Genomic DNA, 21,172 nt, shown 5'->3' with positions numbered 1-21,172 from the left:
TCATTAAAGTTGTAGCGAATCCCTCGATCTATCGTTTAATCTAATTTTCTTCTAGTGTTGTTATTTCAATTATGCTAAGTAGATTCTTGCTTGCTCTTATCTCAATAGATATGTGTGAGTAGTTTTCCAAGGTTAGGTCATGGGGTGATTAGCACCTCATGGCTCAAGTAGAATTGCATTTTTCACCATAAAGCTTAAACCTTTGGTTCGAGAATCGATGTGAGGTTCAGGTTTATTTGTCAAATCGCTAAGGTGTTAATCTCTTTGATCATGTGTAGGTAAGAGCACCGCCTACTTAGCACTCATGATGCTTGGAACTCTGTCGCATGAGACATTTGCTAAATAAATTCTGGAGCTAGCTTGGTAATCGAACCATCTTATTTTCCGGTTTGGGGACCTTAATTGTGTATCTTGAACTGCGTAATTGGGTGAGAAATGTAGTTTAACTCGAGTCGTGAGTGTTAGTAATTCATTGACCTAACCTGCTTTTTATCTTAGTTTATTCACTTTTCAATTTAGCCCCTTTTACTTTCCACTACAAATGTAAAACCAAGTTAGCTGCCTAAAAGCCGAAAGCCCTTACTTGCATCTACAAATCCAATAAAGCCGTATTAATTATTCCCGTGGGTACGATCCCGGTCTTCCGGATTATTATGCTTCAACTGACATATTAAGCCCTACGCTTGGGGCGTTATTCCTTATATCGGAGCTAACGAAGCAATATGACAAGAAAGTTGACAAAAAGTCATAAGTTACAAAGGGGTAAAATGGTAAAATTGACACAAAGTCAATGTAATTATGATCTTTTCTTAAATTACGTGAAAGTCAAAATAGGCGCAACAAATTGGGACGGAAGGAATATGTATGACTCTGTATGGTTGATATTTTTCATTATCTCATGGTAATAATATCTTTCCAGGGACACAAAACCCAATCGTAGAACCGATCACAAAAATATGCAACAATGGACAACGATATTTAAAACTTAAAAGTGTCCGTGAGTCCGTCCATTTGGTTTCTGCCAGTTCTGTGATTCGTTTTAGTATTCCTAGACTTCATGTAAAAGGGATTTTGAAAAAAAAAACGTTTCCATTTATCAATTCTTGGTTCTCCTGTAATTTGAAGTTTAAGCATGACAAACCAGTCTATAGAGCACTCCCTTGTCCCTAGATTGTTCAAATCTAATGGTGTGAGATTGTGTCCTTTCAACTTCAGAGTTAAAGAATTTAGTTGAAACAAACTATCAATCAGTTCCGCTAATCTTAATCATGATGTAGTTCAATCGACGAGGGTTGATCCATGGACCATGCAAGAATTTTCACACCACAAAAGCGAAGCCCTCCTGGATGAGTGGTTTTCAGCTTATGGGCTGGCTCATCTCTTCCCTATCCACATGCATAAATGTTGGCCGCGGGTTCTGAAACACGAAGTGGTCCTTTTGGAGTCCTTGTTAGAACTAGTTATTGTTTTCCCCCCTTGGGTCTATTTTTCGCTATAAATGTGATCTTTTGTTCCATTGACGGCCTAAGAATCCTCCATAAAGGAGGCGATGATGACAACTTAAATACTATCTCCATCCGGATTTAATAGTCTTTTTTTGAAATTTGTGTTATTTTTCAATCGATTATATCTTTCAATTTTTAATGTTTTACATGATTTCGAAAAAAATTTATTACTCCATAGAACTAATCGAAATCTATCAAACAAGATTCATATTCGATGTGAAATTCATTAAGGATTCAAAAATGTAACCCATTTTTTAGCCAGTTATATTAGAACTATGGACAATTAACTCCGGACGGATGGAGTATCTATTTCTTGTCATGCGATGTGAACCGTGATGGGCCTGTTTTCTTGACGTTTGAATCTTGAGAGGGGCTACAGCTTAATTTTGTCCCTCAATTTACATTTTTAGCCATTAGATTGAATTTTCAATACGTTACAGTCATTGGATCTTCCAACATGACATTTTGGTAAATACATTACATTTGAGTGGCTATAAAATTCTCTCTCAAAACCCCTCTCTCTCTCTCTCTCTCTCTCTCTCTCTCTCTCTCTCTCTCTCTCTCTCTCTCTCTCCCCACGCAGGCAGTAGAGATGGGTTGGGTGTGGTCCGACGAAGTAAACGACGGTCATGACGTCACTGCAAAATCATTGATACTGCTTTGTTTAAACCAGTGGTTCCCATCTCTAGCTTCATTCATTCTCATGTAGTCGCTACCTTTTTTATGTAGCCAATAAGATGTTTGATGGAATGCCCAACACATGTTTGGTGAATCTGTAGTAGTGAATTGGTTTTTATAGTAAGTAGACTACTTTTTATTCAATTGTATGTGTTTTGGAAAATCTTTGGAAGCAGGTAATGGCTATTGGCCATCCATTTAAGTTGGAAAATGTGTAAGCGCATGCAGTGTGAGAACAATAGTTCATGACTGAGTGTTTCATTATTTTTTCCTCAGGTATAAGGCTGCATAAATAAAAAACACAAAATTAGAAGGATGATAATTTTCGTCCCCTACTCTTATTGCTTTCTCATTTTTATAAATTAAACCAAAAGGCCAAAACCAGTACCAAAAAAAGTTTTCATTATTATTTTTCATCCCCTGCTGATTTAGTTGATGTAGAGCATTGGTTGGTACGTTTAAATTTTAAAATGTTGATTCTTATAATTTTACTCTGGAACAGGAGTTGATATATTGGGTTCAATATCCAGTGTTTATTTGCAGTGTGTTGATCGTGGAGTCATGCCTTCAGGCATGCACTAGCAACGTGCCTTTAGATACGTTGCGCAGTGCCTTCAGGCACAGGCATGCACTAGTTATGAGATAAAATTACAGTTAGGGGTGGCAAACGGGCGGGTTTGGGTCAAATTGGGTAAGTTGTTAATGGGTTGGGTCTTTAATGGGTCATTGACCCATTTAGACCCATTAACTATGAGTCTAATTACCCATACCCAACCCGACCCATTTATTTTAAAGCAAACCCGACCCGCCCATTAACCCAATTACATATATACTAAAAATTATGATCGAAAAATTAGAAAAATAAAAAAAAATTATGATCGAAACTCATAAATTTTTTCAAAAAGACGAGAATAAGTAATTTTTTTTGTCTTATTGGTTTTTTTTGTCTTTATTCAAAAAATTATAAGTTTCAATCAAATTTTTTTACTTTTCCGATTCCTCTCATCAAAACAAATTAATAAGTCACAAAAATATGACACAAAACAAAAAAAATGCAAAAAAAATTTAAATAAGGACAAAAAAATAAGTCAATTTTTTAATCCAAACCCTTTGCGGGACTACCATGAGAGAAATTTATTCACGGCGGAGGACAATTTCACGGGTCCATTCGCGCAATTAATGGATGAGATGTATTTTCAATTTTGACTGGTCAAAATAATTGTTACCGGTCACAATTGATTTTTAATTCGGACCATTCAAAATATTTTTGAACGCGTGTGATTTAAGACAAAACAATTGAATAAAAGAGAGAGAGAAGGCCATGCTCCTGGGCATTGGGGGGGGGGGGGGGGGGGGGGGGGAGAGCGAGAGAGAGAGAGAGAGAGAGAGGGGGGGCGGGAGAGAGAGAAAGAGAGAGGGGCGAGGGGCAGAGAGAGAGAGAGAGGGGGGGAGGGAAAAGAGACCAATTGATGGGTCTGGGTTTGGAAAAGAGACCAATTAAGAGATGAAATTTGGTGGGTTACTTTCATTGCCCATTGGGTCATTTAAGTTGACCCAATTGATGCCCAATTATGACCCAACTAATAATGGGTTAGCTGGGTTTGAACTCATTCTTACCCAACTAATAAATGGGTTGGGTTGGGTCTATTTTCTAGTTGATGGGTCTGGGTTTGTTAATGGGTCTGAGTTCAATTTGCCACCCCTAATTACAGTGTATTCACTAGCTTGGCGGGGCTACACAGCTTTGCATATTGTTGCAGGCAAGGCAACGGTTTACTTCGAAGACACAAAACAGTTTTCAATCCTTACTCGTTTCGAGTTAGTAAAAGATACTACTCCATAAAACAGTAATATGACGCAGTGGTAGTACCAATTGATGTTAAATATCACATTGCAGAATCCATACTCCATGGTTAGTTTGTAAAAACAAAAAAAATGTCCCACGAAATTATGTCGACAGAGTGATCCTACCATTTGATATTCGTTTGGAGCGACGGGCATATTAATGAAGAGTATTATTGCTAAATGCTTACTGCAATACTACTATTTCTTAACAATGCAGCAATTGCCAGTTGGATGTTTGTGATTTTTTTATTTGCTAACACATGCCTTCTCAGTACTGCTGGTTCCGATTTTTCCCCCGTCTCTCCGTCTCAAACTCATACAACGAGTTGCTTGAATTGAGATGAGGGAAGGATGCCATTCTACGTACGCCACACAACAATTTGGAAGAATTGAGATCTAGGACAGGTGATTTTCTTATTGTTAAGAGGTGTTTGGGAGAGAAAAAAGATGGACAGGGTACCAAGTGTGGTACAGATGCTTGTCCTCATAGATATACAGCAGTGAGAATATCTATGAACAAATCTATGCTGAAACAAAATGGAGAATCAAGTTGTGGTGGTGGCCCCTATATATATTCCAAACATGCACTCCCCCCCTCAAATGTTCTAATCAATTGCAATGGCTGTTTCTAGCTGCACAAAGGTTCTCTCTTCTTGGCCTACCATGTGTCTCTGTCTCCTTCCTTGTTTTGCATAATACTGTACAGAGTTCGTAGGTCAGCATCTCAATGCAAAATCCAAATCTAGTATGACTCCATGGATCCTATCTGTTTCAGTTCTAATGCCAATGTCTTTCTTCACTATAAAGAGCATGTGTTCAGACTCTCTGTTCGTGCTTCGGTGACAAATCCTTATCACCAACCAATTTCTTCTTCTGCGTTGGTAAAGACAAGTGATAAAACAAAAACTTACACATGGGCCATAACCAGTGGATGATACTGATACAAGTTGATATACCATGCTTTACTTTAATTCTGGATAATCTATATAAATCTGATGTTCAACAGAATCCTGCAACGTGGTTAACAAAGAATTGGCACGGTCAATAACTCCGTGGAATCAACGTTAGTGCCATCCACATGAACAACCTACTACTCCGCCCAGAACATATCTTTAGAGAAATAGAATTAAGGAAGCGAAGCAAATTATTGGACAAAGTTAGGTTAGTTAGATTGATCTTGTATAGATTAGTTTCAGAGAGATTGGGTAGGAATGGTGTCAGTTGCCAAGTCTTGATCACTTCTTTTTTAACTAAACAAACGTAAAAGAAGTAAAGCCAAACAGAGAAGCAGCCAACAACCGACGTCGAACCAAACCCCAATAAACAAACCCAGAAAACCTTCCGCAACTAATCAGAATAACACAGTATTAAAAAACTAAACCCCAAGCTCTTTAAAAACTACTATTAAAAAAGAAGAAATAAACTATACCCCACAACATAAACAAGAGTTTTATGCACAAAAGCAGATGTTGATGATCATAGAGAGCTGAATCACAACAGGCTGCCAATGGTAACACGAGTCTACCGACGTAACTGGCCACGTGTGATGCCAGAGGGGGGTTGGGCAAGGAATCACATCCCCATCCCTACTTTGGACACTTCCTTCTCAACAATGACTCCTGGGTCCCTTTCCTCCTCCTCCTTCGCTTGAAGCCACGTTATTAATGTTGTTTGTACAGATCAGTGCACCACTTGTAAAGAAGAGTTGAGAAGATATTTCCCTCAAATCCCAAAATTCCTAGCTTTACCTAATGGCTCCCCACCGACAGAAAGGAGTGGAGGGTAGTGATGGTGTTCACACGAATTGGGCCGCTGCCACCAAAGCACCACCGCTTACGAAACCGCCCGAATACTCTTTATCAGCTGATGACAAGAATTGAGAATCCCTTTGACTGGATAAAACTGTAGCCGCCGCCGCCACCAACCGACCCCATAATTTTTGAGAGGCTTATTTTAGATTAGATGACAGCATAAGGACATTCGTCCTCCTCTTCCTTCTAATAGCCATTTTTCTAATACCGAAAGGGTTTAAGACAACATAACAATACTGGATCAATGTTGCAGCCAGAAACGCCACTATAATTTCGTCTACCCCAGTTGTCCTTTAGTTATGATAATAATATCCCCCCTCCTACACTCCACTGGGAATGGGTCGCTAAATTCGCTCACAAAACATAAGTTGCAGTAAATCATGCCCACCAGCTAGCTGTACATTCCATATGAATATATGCATGATGTACATACATTACTAAAATGTCATCCCATTGTCGAGCAAACACAACATGCCACGAAGCCGATTAAAAAGAAAGGGTAAATAAAGAATCCCTTACCCAGAAGAAATGAGCACATACAAATATAAATTCCACATTACAGGCCCTAACTTACCACTACAGCAACCAATTAAGCATTGTAAAAGGAGGAAAACTCACTCCGAAGCAACCTGGTCGAGTGACAGCTAAAGATGCTTGCTTCTTGGATTTGTAATTGGTGGATTTAGCAATAGCAATAATCTCATATAGGGTAGATGTTTACTACAGAGTCCAACACAGGCCCAAACTTTCCCTGTACCAATCTACCAATCATAGACACCGCCCAATTGCGTATTGAAATGGCAACATTATTTGAATCTACTAATCCCCTACGGTATTTCTTTTTATTTTCAACAGAACCAATAATCGAATAGAATACAAATCGCCTGAGATGATGGACAGTGATCTAACCACATGATAAAAGAACCCAAAAAAAAAAAAAAAAAACTCAAAACACAAAAAAAAAAAAAAGAAGAGGAACAAATAGTGGAGTAACAAACGATGATCATGAGATAACCGAAAGAACAAAAGAAGTCACCGGAGGAAATTTACCGTCGAAACCCCAGTCCATATTTCTAATGTCCGTACAAATCATACGGTGCCCACAGCGTATCCAACGGGCACGGCTGTTTGGAGTCCAGCCTCAGCCACGGCTTCCCGCTGCCGCTCCAATGGAGCAAACTCACCGGACCGGGGTGCAGGTCCCTGCAGCTCCCCCTCACGTTGTCCCCACCCAGACCGTGCTGGTTCCACCGGTGGTCAATCGGCGCCACGTGGCCCGCGAACACCAGCAGAAACGGCGGGAGCGATCCGAGCTCGTAGATCCGGGTCGCCCCGCTCTTCTGGATCTGCATCCACCTCTCGATCCGCTTCGTGTACCCGAACCGCCGCCATTTACCCAGATCGATCACCATCACCCCCGTGTTGAAGTAGCACGGGCTCCGACCCGAAAACGTGCCCGAATAACTTTCGTCCGACCAGAAACTGGACGTGAAGTACTTCGTGAAGTTCGCGTGGCAGTACTCCGGCGCTCCGATGGTTTTCCCCTGTAAGCGCGTCGTCCAAAGCTTAGAAATATCGTCGACCACCACGAGATCCGAGTCCAGGTATATAACGCGGCGCACACAGGGCTCGAGCAGATCGGCCAGGTAATTTCTCGCGTAATTCAACGGCTGCTCTAGGGCTTGCCTTACTGAAGTGGAAATCAAGCTCCGCACGGTTTCGGGATCGAAGTAATAGACTTTGAATTTCAACTGAGGGAAGGTGGAACGGACTAGGGTTTCGAGTTTGGTTTCAGAGACGAGGAAGTGAAAGAATATGCTTTCGGGACACAAGGAGTGGCGGAGGATGGAATGCACGGCGGCGATTGAGCCGCGCAGGTAGTCGACGTCGAGCGTAATCGCCACGTGGACGAGAGAGGGGTCGCAGATACCTGATTTTTTCCCCAATTTGATAATGGGAATAGTGGTGCATTCTTCGGCATTGCGGAATGGGGAGGATTTCCGGAAGGAGAATCGGTTGAGAGGAGAGTAGGTGTCAAGATTGGACGATCTGATGGCTTCGGCGGGTGGGAAGGACTGCATGGAGGGAGAGAGAACGATCATCACGACCGCAGCGGAGAAAAACCCTGACAGTCTCATAATCCAAAGCATCTTCACAGGGTAGAAAAACCCTCTTCTCTTCCTTTTCTTCTTTTTCGATTTGAAATCAAAAGGGTTCGATATGCGAGAGGAGATTGAGGAGATGAGGAAGCCTAGGGTTCCTTTGAGGTCCGCCAGAGTAAAATAGGAATAGATTTGTTGCGTTGGATTCTTTCCTTTTTAATGGAGTATTTCTCTTCTCTCTCTCTCTCTCTCTCTCCGTCTAATCTGTTGCCGTATAAACGAAGCGAACTTCAATGAGAGAGAAAGTAGAGAGAGAAGAATCCATCAGACTGAACCAGAGAGGCCTGGCACTCTATACTCTGCAAACTCTGCAAACGACGTACGCTCCAGTCCTCTCCCTCTCTCTCTCTCCCTCTCTTCTTTGGGGAAGGTGCTGTAGCACAAATGCGGAAGTAAATTGAGAGGGGAAAGTTGAGAGAGAGAGAGAGAGAGAGAGTGAGAGATTTCAGCTGCAAAGCTGCTGTTCTTTCCTTTTTACTAGTATCTCTCTTCTCTCTCTCCCTCCCCTCCTCTTTCTCTCTCTCTCTCTTCTTTTTTGTTTTTCAAGTTTTTGTTGCGTTTTCCACCAAAAAAAGATATCGACGGCCGATCATCGTGGTAATTTAAGGAATTAGTGCTAATCAAATTGGTATTAGGAGGGGGGAAAAGAGGACCAGCTGTTATTGTATTTTATCACATAATGAAATGACAATTTCGTCCATTGGACCACCATAGAATGGACTCTTGCACGTCAGTTATATTCCCGGGTTTGGTATCTTGGTAACTTTCGGCTGTGCGGAACAAACCCTGAGCCCAACGGATCTTGACCCAATTATACCCTGCCCACGCCCCATAACCCATCTTAGGTCCCGTTCCACGAATTTTTTTATTTTTTAAGTACTTATAATACATCACTCTCACAATATATCACCTTTAATTCAAAAAATAAAATAAATAATACTTATTTTTCTTACTGGAACGGGGCCTTAATCGAATCTAACAGCTCATTTGGCAGTGTTATTTTTGATGGATAAAAAAAAATGGGGTAAGATGTGGATATTGTTTGAAAGGCAACTAAATAAGGATGGTGGGGGTTAGCGTATAGCTTATACTTTTGTTTGAATGATAATTGATATGGATCAATAAGAGTGGATAATGTGATAAATTACTTGCTTGCCTCATTAAATCATTACATTAAAAATACCCAAAAAAAATATTTAGGGTAGTTCGGTCTTTTACCTCACCCAAGATTAGCTAACCCTATGATGGAGGATGGATAAACCATGACCCCTCTTCTCTCACAACCAAACATGGGATTCGTTCTCGCGCTCCCTTCCTTCACAAACATGCCCGAGATGACCATAACGGAGGTTGATTAAACTATATTGCAATAAACACTTAAACCAAATTAGCACTTCATTCAAATGATTACAATTTCGTTTTGTTTAAGTTTATACTAACCAACCACGCCCGCAAAACTCGAGAAAAAGTTTAGGAATTGTAGCAATATATAGCCGCTTGAACAGAAGCATTTGTTCAGATCAGTTAGATAAAATCATACTTACAATTTGGATAATATGGATTGCATGTGCAAAATGTGCACGTGCTTTTGCAAAAGTAGAAGACCTTTTCTAACTCAAAATATTGATCTCTTCAACTTTCATGACATATGTTGACGGAACGAAGAAATGAGCGTTTGGCTCTTGTATAGACGCTAGACACTAGTTTTGTCTCTTAGTTTTTTCTTGTGTTGTGTTTCCATTTCTTTGTATTTGGGTGAAAATCTGTATTTGCCGTATGTCCCGTTCTGTATTCGGAGTTATCTGTAGACGTCGTATGGCTTGATTAATAAATTTGCTTTTTCTGTTGAAAAAAAAAAAAACTTTCATGACATATGTTGACTCCGAATTGGACACATGAAAAAACTTAGATGGAGTACTTGATATTTGAATTACAGTACAACAAATGCCTTCCTGTTGCTACACATGAATACTTTTTGGATAAAAGTGAAACAACTGAAAAGCCAAACGGCTTTAGTAATACTAACGTGATATTGTCGGTCGACGTTCTATTTATGTGCATGTTTCATTGTTTTGTAGACTTTGAGATTGAAGTCTTTGGCCAATCCGTACACATTACTTTGCTCCGGTTTTAACCGGGTTTGTCGCTAACATATAATGAGATTGGTTCTTGATATAATCTATCCAGTTAAAAGTCAGATTATGAGTAATAAAAGAAGGGTTATATCTCTCTTTCAACTGGACTTCGGGGTTGGTGCTATGCAGTCACTGTTTTGCGCGCTTTCGAGTCGTCGAATTGTGCATCCGTGACTCGGATTTCATCTCGGCAACCAACAATCGAGAGCCGTTCATTGCCGAGATGAGATCCGAGCCGTCAGATCGTGCGCACCGTGCTGCACAGCACCATCCCCCGATTCCCTTCTAACTGTTGACAGTGGCAGAGGCATATGAGGCCGAGCGGAGGCATATGAGGCCCAGTGGGGGCACAGGCCCCCACTGGATGGATTTGTATTATTATTTTTTTTTGGTTAAAAAAAACCTTAGAAGCTTTAGTGTATCACGTTCGAAAAAAGAAAAATCATTGAGGGCATCACCAGATGGTATCTCAATATGTTCTTGTCAAACACATATTCATGTGAGACTCAAGAATAAATACTATGAATCCAATATAAATATGTGATGGAGAAAGGTGTTGGAGGACAACCTAGTAAAGTCCCTTAATCACTAAATAACTAAATTACTCATAAGGAAGCCTCCATTCACTGAACATTCGCCTCCAAACCACCACGTGTTCAAGGAATTATAAGTATGGATTATTGTCTTATCAGAAAATGTAAATCAAGCGACGCTCCATTTCGCCATTTCCCTTATTTCTTTATTTTTCTTCTTAAACCTTTTAATAAGACCTTTCTCTTTTGTATTTGAAGATGATTCATTTAGACCACTAGGAAACTTATAAATTTATCTGCAAGATATGATATTTTTACTTTTTTTCCTTGTTATTTTAATATTATCTAATAGCTAAACACTTTTTAAATAGAAATAAGTCTTGAATAAATAGTGCAAAAGAAAAATCAAGGCATGTTAAGTAGTAAAAAGGAGATAGATAATTTTTTGTTTTTCATAATAAAGTCGCGTGTATGAATTGTGCCCCCATTGGTGCGATTTTCTGGCTACGCCATTGACTGTTGAAGCTCCAAAATTGTAGGAGTATTTCATATGCTAAAACAGGGAATAATGGGTCAGTTGAGATACGGTAGTTAATTAAGTTTGAGAATAGAGAGCTTTAACTTCCAATTAAAAGTGTAAACTCTGAAAAATATTAACCTTATTTTATGCTCTGAACATGAAGCCATGTGATTTACTCCATCGACTGAGTAAACGGATGTCGTGCCAATATTAAAACAGTAGTAATTCATTTTATCAATTTCATGCACCCAATAATATTCTATCAGTGCATGATTCTTGAATCTGACCTCACTGCACACGATTTTTTTCCATTGACTTCTCTTTTTAATGCAGTATGAGCAAACTACACCCATAATAAAAATTATGACGTGTGCAAAATGCCTTTTGCTAGAAAATTTAGGTCCTTCTCAAATCTCAATGTGTTAGCTAGAGTTGGCCTTCATGCATTTTCTTAAGTCTTTAGGGCTCTATAGGTTTGATTAATCTCTTCAATACTAGAGTATCTAATGGAGGGAGTAGGCAATCTCAGCCGGACCCGAGGATGCTGCCGAGCACGGAGCACCCGGTGCCAAGCAGGGTGTCGAAGAGCATCCGACCGTTTATATTGACACGGACAATTCGGATTAAATCTGAGCACATACAAATTTGAGCTATCGATTGTTCAGCAAATATTCGAGTGGTCGATTATCGAGATAAACGGCTAGATTGGGTGCTCGGCACCGCTGCCAAGCGCCTTCGTTTGGCAGCATCTCCCAATCCATCTCAGTCCCATAAAATTTCTTATCCCACGCCCGTACAACGTATGACATTTCTTATCCTACGGTCCATACAACATATGAAAATTACTATCTCACATCCCTACGACATATGATGATTCACATCTCACGTCCGTGCAACAGATGAACACGTTTTGAAAATATTTGATGCAAATCGCAAATTGCGCAGAAATGATATTGGTACCGACGGGTCCGAGCCGTCCGGTGGCCGGAGACGGCCCGGCGCGGCCGTCCCTACGATTTCGATACCGACCCGTCAGTACCTGTACCACTGCTCCAAATTGCGCGACTAATACTGAATTGATGAACCCCACGAGATTATACTTCTCGACTCATCTCCAAACCTAGCATCATATAGGTTAGTGATAGCTTTTACCAAATTACATCAACGCGGTAGTTTCCCCAAAATTTTTAAAGTGATAAAAGTGTATTTTAGCACTTTTTCTAGGATAAATTTAACAAAGTTATTTTGCATATAAAAAGTGGCCCGAATTACTTTCGAAAAACCAACCCTGATAAATTTAACAAAGCTGTTTATGTCCAGTATTTTGCAATTGGATTCCTAAATCTCACTTTCATTTCATAATTGTTGTGTGAAGAAATTTGAAACCCTTCATCTTAAGAAATTTATTAGTATAGCTCGATTTGGTTTCTCACAATATTTTTTTTTGTAACGTTTCCTTAACATTACAAAAAGAGAGAGGCATCTAATTATAGAATAATCAAAAGGTAAAGTAGGCAATGTAGGCATTTTTTTCTTCTTATAACCGGATGTTTGAGTCAGCTTGCACACATCTCGACTCATTCCAAGTCTCTAAAGGTAACGACCGAGCATAACACCCAGTGGCCCCAAATTTTACCGAGCATAACACCCAGCGGCCCCAAGTTTTAGAAATATTTCGACTGAAAATGAAACTTGTGACCTTAAGAAGGAATATTTATTGATTTCTCACAATCATTTAGCAAAACCCGTCGAAGTTGTATTTAACTCAGTCTTTCTTGCCACTTAAGTTAACTTTTGCTTTTCATTTTACAAATCATAGTTGAAAACTTAAAAAGGAGCAAAGAAGTATGAAGTATGAACTAATGAGAAGTGAGCACCAATTATTTAGAACATGATAAAAATGTGACCAGTCATCGAATGCCCTTTTTGGTCAAATCGTCGTGTTTAAAGTTACCAGCAAGTGTGTGGAGTAGAAAAATGGGGTAAAATCGCGAGGTTTTTTTATTTTATTTTAATCCAAAATCAGACAAAAGCTGAACATATCGAAAGAGTCATCAGAACTGCTCCGTATGCGCGGTCTGATCAAATCATTGTGCCACGTGGCAAATCTTTGGCGTAGTCGTGTCAATTTATTGGCTGAACTGCAGGTGTACGGTTGAATAGCTGGTGTGCAACACATTCAACAACTGGCAAAGCCAGATGACTTTTGTAAGATGAGTACTAAAAAAAATGATTTCCATACCTTTTGTACTGCGTATATGAGTGGTGCTACAGTACTGACGGGGAAATCCCGACCGAATTTCCGATGGTCCGCCGGTCCATTCCGGTCACCGAACGGATACCGAGTCGTCTAAAATTTTTTTTTAAAAAAAAACCGGTGTACAAACAAAAATGGAGTGTTTGGATCAGTCACCTACACACGTTGAATGCCGTTAATTCTCGCGTAGACCCACTTGGCTTTTTTTTTAAAGAATTTTTGGATTACTCGAATCATCCGTCTGGAGGCCGAAGTGGGCCGACGGGAATTCTGTCGGAATTTCCCCGTCGGGAACCTCAGACTTTTCGTTTTTATATTTACACTTCTTCATAAAAAGAAAAATAATTTTCATATTACCCTTTTTTATATGCACATTTTCTTTATTTAAAAAAAATACATACACTTTTAACACTAAAAATAAAAAAGAAGTATGGATATTGAAAAGAAAAGTGTGTAAATCACTAAAAAAAAAAAAAGATTGTTTGGGATTTTTTTTTGAATATTTTTAAAAATACTTGCATGAAAGTCATAATTTTTTTACATTTTCGCTTTCTCTTGTCGAGATAAATTAATAATGCAAAAAAATTTGGCGAAAAACTTACACACATAAAAAAATTGAATAAAAACAAAAAAAATTATAACCTACAACTTGTAGTTTGGCAGAAACAGAACCTCATATAGTAGTATCAAATATTCATATATAATTAGTAGCTAGTATTTGTCAAAATTATTGTCGCTTTCATGGAAATTGGAATTTCACCTTTCATACTTGTTCAGCGATGTCACTCAAATTTTCTATGCTAATTGTTAGACCTAAATTTAAGGTACAATTGGCAAAAGACTTCAGGTAAGTAATACTCCCTCTATCCTTTTTTTTAAATGTTGAATGACTATTTTAATAGCTTATATATTTTGACGTATATTATGTTTTATATTTTTAAAATTATTATTTTATATAAATAATTGAAATTTATCAAATAAGATTTATATTGTATATTTTCAACAATATATGTTGCAAGATATACACAATTGAAAATGATATGCAAAACCGTAGTGAACATTTGAGAGGAGTTGGGGGAGCTGTTGTCCTGGCTGAGGGAGCCCTGCTCTGGTCTCGCTCCGATAATCGAAAACGTTCACTTCATGAGCTCGTCGAGTTGAACAAATATGCAGAAAATCAACTCGATCAGATATCATTAAGTGCCTAATCGAAACCTGAATCAAATCCACTAAAATCTATTATCGACAAGTTATATGTGTTCCGATTAGGCACTTAATGATATCCGATCGAGCTGATTTTTTAAAAACTTATTCAATTCGACAAACTCTATGAAATAAACATTTCCAATCACCGGAACGAGACCGGAGCGGAACCTCTCCGCCGGGACGGCACACTGCTGTCCCCCGTCCTTTGAGAATGGACTGGAAGGAGTACATAAGCATTGCAGAAAATATAATAGTTAGAATCCCATTCAGCGACCGACACATGAGGTGTGGGATTGTCTCCTCACAGTTTCAAATATTCTTACTAGTTTTATTAGTTTTTTTTTATAATAATTTTAGAAATATTTCATGGGATTACCCAGTGTAATTCATTCGGCGGAAAAATCCTTAAATATATACATAGATGTGAAAAAAGTTGTTAAAATTTAATGTACAAATTATTTTTATTTCATGGAAATAAATATTAAACGGCAATGATATACGTATAAAATCTTGTATCTTAACGAAATCTAGAAGATAAAAATGCATGCTTATGAAATATATATTTTAAAATACGTACATAAGAATGACAATTTTGTTATAAATGCAAAAGTGTACGTGATTTGAGACATTGCTAAAAAAAGTTTTTGTGTGCATCACTGATACTATTATTAGATTATAAGTATGATTTATCTTCGAAGAATTAAATTTCAGGGGCACAAGCAAAATAGGAGCGTACAAAGGGTTCCAAGGATAGTTAACGTACATCTCAACTCCCATAAATGATCGAGATATGTGTAAGATAGCCTAAAAACACTAGAGGTATAAAAAAAGAAGAAGAAGGAGGGGGATACTAGTTAACATTCGTCTAGCCAACTTTGTGCTAGTTTTGATTCAATTGTTTTACTTTGTGCTAGTTTTGATTCAATTGTGATCAATATGTTGCAAGGGAAGAGACAGATTACAACATGCCTAGAGGTCATAATTAGAGATACTTTATCTTTTGGTAGTCATTTTAATTCTTGCTCATTTAATTTTGTTCTTCGTAATTGTAATAGGGTGGCTAATGTTTTAGCCAAATATATCCTATCTCTGGAGACCCTTTTAGCTTGGCTTCAAAATTTTCCGAGCTAGATTCATAGGGTAGCCTCCCTCGATGTTTCTTTGATGCATCAATAAAAATAACCTATTACCGATTGGGAAAAAAAAAAAGAATTATAAAATTAAGATCACTGTGTTCGAATTATTTTTTTTTGGTCCTTTCTACTTTATTGTCGACGTGAATAAAAAAATAAAACATTTTAACTAGGTCAGTTCGGTCATAAAGAGTAGAGACATGTATTTAATGTTGTCAACAAAATTACTCCATAGTTGTTAGCTTTTTTTTTATCTGTACATCGCTGTTGTTGTTTTTTGTTTTTGTTAGATAGGCAAAATTAATTTCATTCATCTCGAGTTACAAAATGAAATCAGTATAATCTGTCAATCGTTGTTAGTTGTTACAACACATTCATGTATAGTTTTATGCGTGATGATAGAGAATCTGAGACATTACGTGGTAGCGGTCATAGAATAGAATAATATACTTACTAATATTTTCATTTTCATTTGCGTGGGTTGGATAGGGAACAGATTTATTGCGCAAAAGGCTTTAATCAGGCGGCGGCCATGTAGAGGTTGTCCCGGGTAGCCGTTGGCAGTGGCAGTCTCTTTCTTTCTTTCTTTCTAGGTGTAATTGAGATGAGACCTTCTATCTTCTCGGATTGCAATTTTCCTCAATATATTTCCAGAACACCGACAAATTTTCCCCAATCGGAAAATGATACTCCACTTTTGCTCCTCATAGCCGTTAGCCTGGCAGCGACGGTTTACCGGAACCAGTCCAACTTTCCAAACAACCTACCTCTTCATATTAGTATCTACTAAAGTCTTTGATAATTAGTAATAAACATATATTATATGTACACATCAATAATTGAATATGTCGATGTTTGGTTGCTGTCGTGTACAGACTTAGTTACAGTTTGTATTCTGGGGGGACATTTTCTTGAAGAGAATATTTATGGGGAAATATTGGTACTCCAAGTGAAAACCGACAGCTAGTCGTTCAATGTTTAAGCTAAACTTTTACGGCTGTTTGGTGAAAAATATTACTACAATATTTGTCACTTGTGTATCACATGTTAGGACATTAGCTTTGGCCGAAAATGTTTAGGCTAAACTTTTATGGTCGTTTGATGGGACTAAATATAATATTTATCACTTGTATCACATGTTAGGACATTAGCTTTGGCCTCGATATAAGGAGCGTTTACCGTCATGTATATTGCTATGTGGTAATAAGATCAATACTTTGTAATGAGTGTGAGTTATGAGTAAAAGACAATCAATCATACTTGCATTGTTTAGCTAATTAAAATATATGTTTTTTTCGAGGAAACAACAAATGTAGCTTATAGTATTGATAAAAAATAGTTACAAACTGTATGATCCACATGCCTAAAGGAAACAACATATACAACAAAGGACTCAAAAGGTCCGAACGGAAAGAAGAAAAATAATTACGATGTAGGACGCCACTGATTCACTCGTGAACGTGGCTGTAAAAAGTTAGAGGAACCACATCGGCGTTGTACCTCACCGTCCTTTCTTCTCACCGCAGTTGTTGTCTAGTTCCACCACTACTACTATTGTACATAATCCAAAGATCCCTCACCAAGACTGATCCGATTCGAGGCAAACAATCGAGAGCCAATACACCACTGTCCAATATAGTAATGGAATGTGCGGTGAACTTCTCTCCTAAGATGAAAGTCACAACCACCACACAACCATCGAGGGAGGGGAGGAGGAAAATAACGGAGAGTCGCCAAGAAAGGGTGGAACTGCCATAAAACCTACCGGGAGTTGAATGCAGTAATCAATGTTCAATGAAAAAAAAAATGAACGATTTAAAGCAGGGCTTTGGTTACTCTCTAGTAGATAAGCCTGGCCCTAAAATATAGCCGGGCCATCATTGAGATTCTAGCCCGCAGAAATATTGGGCCTAAGCCCATGAAGCTGGGTGTGTGGAAATAGAGGCCTACATAATAGTTGGCACATTTCAGTCTGTGGACCCAAATTGTAGTTAACAGCCATCTCTGGAATTGGACCACTCAAAGATCATGGATTACTACTGGAGCAAGCCGAAGCCGAATCTTACCACCACAACTACCCCTCTCTATAGCCGCCCTTCTCCTACCTCCGAACGAAGGCGGGAAAAAATTGAATTGGAACAAAAAAAAGAAGAAAAAAGAGTAATTCTTTTAGATTATTACGCAAACACCCTAAAGATTCTCTGAAATCGGACTTTAAGGCGGTTGAAAAATTAAATTGTTTTAAGGACCACTTGCAGTTTTGTTAGCTGGGAGATTGAAGGCATTACCCTCACAGTGGAGATTCCACCTCTACCGTACCCCTTGATTAAATGGTGTACCCATTATTTATTTATATTTGCGTAGCCTAGTTTTCAGTACTAGTAGAAGTAATATACTAAGGTATTATGCAATAATGAGAGGGCATGAGTATATTACGAGGGCTTGTGGGCCAAAAATACGAGAAGCTAAAGAACTTGAATGGTTGGTTTAAGCTTTATTGACCAGAAAATTTATTACGTGGCCCAGGCATCAACCTAACTCGAGTACTACACAGCATCTCTAATGGTAATATTAAAAAAAAAGTGTGTGTTTTAGTACAACACATGACCACAAAGTGTAAAAACTAAGATTTAATTTTGTGTATTGAGAGTTCGTTAGTTTAGAGGATATATATGTGCTCCAATGGCATTGGTAAAGTGTGTGTTTTAACATGAATAAAATATGGGCCTCCAAATGCATTGAAGATGGCTCAAAAAAAGTTAGGTCCCCCCCCAACCTTTGAAATAAGAGGGGCCCAACTCTTACTTGTTCCAAACTTTCGCACATTACCTTACACAAAGTAAACTTTACGTACGACGTAAACTTTGGACATCACTAGGCCACAAATTCAAGAAGCTAAAACTCAAGATAATGCACTCTTTGGAGATGCGCTTACAGCTTCTCTTCAAACAATTGCAAAACTAAACTCTACACACGGTTAGACACATGATTTCACCCCATTCAAAGGAGATATTGTACGTTAAGCTCTGCGCAACAAAAATCCTTGTAGATTTGTCGGTTTAGGCTCAACTCACCCGCTGAGTTAAATCAATATATGTCCATTTTAGTTAGCTTCTATGACATGTAACACGACGACATGAGTTGTCCCGGTGGGCTCCAAATTAACTTAAACTTGGGATTTAAGTAGAAGTGTTATACGTCATCTTATATGTCTAATCCACGCATTATCCTCATCGATCGGATGTGGATGACGTCATCGGTCGAGCATGGATGACAACAAATACGATGGAGGACAGGAGGAGTACATCGAGGGTATGACCCTCCTCGTTACCCTGTACGAAATCTGCATGTGTATGTCTCGTACACCTGATGCTGTTGGCTTAGGGCCAATTTTGTTAGTCATTTGTTATTTACTTATTATTTTGTGTCTGAAGACTCTGAACTAGTAGTAGGCAAATGAGCAACATAATAAAAGCCATGATCAATCAAACGAAGTAGTACCTCTCAATATTCATTAGTCAACGAAAAGATCAGGAAACGGTGACAAACTATTACTACTACACTTCCATTCTGAGACCGATTGGTGGGTGGGTTCTTGTTTCAATTCAACACTCAGCTTGAATTGATCGAATAGCAAGAAATACTACTCCTTTAAATACGGAAAGCTAGCTGATGTTATTAATACTCCTAATCAATTACGGATTTTGACAAAAGCAAAACACCACCACTGTGGATGGATAACAGTACATCAACAAAAACATAGATTACGGAGGTACGTAGTACATTGTACATATAACAGTACATCAACAAAAATGACGAAAGAAGAGCAATTTCTTAATTAATTCCCTCGGAGTGCTACTTTTTTCCGTGTTACTATGATAACTTACTTTCTGTTACTTTCACCTTTAATTTCATCGGGACAAATCCTGCTTTTGGGACCCAAGGCGAAAATTAAAGATTGGGCTCATTTATTTTTGGACTATTGTGAGGGGTATCAAAATAGGACGGTCTCTTAAAATTTAAATTTTTTTAGAGGCCTAAAGCGGTCGCACCTCGAGCTTTAACTCGAGGCCGACTCTGTTTTTTATTTTTTTTACAAGCTCTGAACTTTATCAATGTTGAAAAACAATCAGGTCGCCGAGCCTTGCTGCATCGCGGGGGACCAATCTTCCCTGCCCCACCACCAAAGACGGGTAGAACTTGTCTTTCCTATACTTCGGAAGTTCAGAGCTGCAGATCTGGGCGATCATCTTATCATCATGCCCAGTAAATGGCTCCCTTGTGTAGACCTTTGCGATCATTTTCTCATCATGCTCCTTAAGTGGACCCGTTCCAAACCCAACAAATGATCCGTCGACCACCCCGTCGTACCCACCACTAATTGCAGGGGTACCGTTAGCGAGCCTTACCATGAAATTGATGTAGGCGTCGCGTATACTAATGAGGAACCTCTTGGGCGAGAACAGCAGCTTGGTATTTGCCTTGGCTGGCCTCAAAAACGGTCGTCTCCTATTCAAACCGCCCGGCCGACCTAGCTGAACCACCGCAAGTTTCCGGCGCCGGGTTGGCCCATTGAGCCTTTCGTAGTAGTTTCTCCTCCTCTTCCAGTACGCCTTCCCTCCTCCGCAGAAGCTTTCCAACACCCTTTCCATTTATTTTTCCCTTCTCTTCCTTCCTTCCCCCTCCCTCTCTATGAGGGGATCAATCCATCGTAGAGAGAGAGAGGGAGGAGAATGGAAGTGATCGAGGTAAATAGAGGGAAGCTAGTTATTAGGGTAAGAGACTCATTTACGTTGGTGTAGCGCAAAATTTGGCCCCCGTTTTTTTCGTATTTTATTTAAGGGTCATGGTTTTTTCATTAATCCGAGTTATTAGGTGAGGTGGGGCTATATATATGAGCTTCAATGTTAATTTATGGTCAATGCTGAGTGCTGACCCTCATCAACCGTACGTAAACCTCCATGCATGCTTCCTAAAGTGGGTACTATATTTACACAGTTCGACACAACTTGTATGTTTTATATTTTAATTCGTTTTGTTCCTACATATTGATGTCAATATATATTAGACTTATTTTATTTGAGTATTGCTACAGGTACCGTAGGAAAATCGTAGGGACGGCCGCGCCGGGCAGTCTCTGGCCACTGAATGGCCGATCCGAGCCGTCCAAAAATTCTTTAAAAAAAAACGAGGGGGCTCATGCGAGATTCAATGGCATCCGACGCGTATAGGGTGCTCGATCCAAACACTCCATTTTCATATATATATATATATATATATATATATGTGCATATATATATGCGAAAATGAAGTATTTGGATCGAGTACCCTACACGCATCAGATGCCATTGAATCTCGCGTGGGCCCCCTCGTTTTTTTTTTTATAA

At 39.0% G+C, this 21,172-nt stretch overlaps 2 protein-coding genes across 2 annotated transcripts; both read right to left on the bottom strand.

The window, feature by feature from the left end:
- Window positions 1-6,648: 6,648 nt before the first annotated feature.
- Window positions 6,649-8,611, bottom strand: LOC131315048 (probable galacturonosyltransferase-like 7). The gene has a single exon (XM_058344102.1). It carries the CDS (start codon window positions 7,987-7,989, stop codon window positions 6,913-6,915), a length of 1,077 nt encoding a protein of 358 aa, XP_058200085.1. The 5' UTR covers window positions 7,990-8,611; the 3' UTR covers window positions 6,649-6,912.
- A 10,824-nt stretch (window positions 8,612-19,435) lies between these two features.
- LOC131315038 (uncharacterized) lies at window positions 19,436-20,550 on the bottom strand. Its single transcript, XM_058344087.1, has one exon. It carries the CDS (start codon window positions 20,435-20,437, stop codon window positions 19,898-19,900), a length of 540 nt encoding a protein of 179 aa, XP_058200070.1. The 5' UTR covers window positions 20,438-20,550; the 3' UTR covers window positions 19,436-19,897.
- Between the last annotated feature and the right edge of the window lie 622 nt (window positions 20,551-21,172).

The sequence above is a fragment of the Rhododendron vialii genome, chromosome 13a (assembly GCF_030253575.1).
Source record: "Rhododendron vialii isolate Sample 1 chromosome 13a, ASM3025357v1".
NCBI lineage: Eukaryota > Viridiplantae > Streptophyta > Magnoliopsida > Ericales > Ericaceae > Rhododendron > Rhododendron vialii.
Note: the sequence above shows the minus strand (reverse complement) of the source record. Positions and strands in the feature narration are given on the sequence as shown.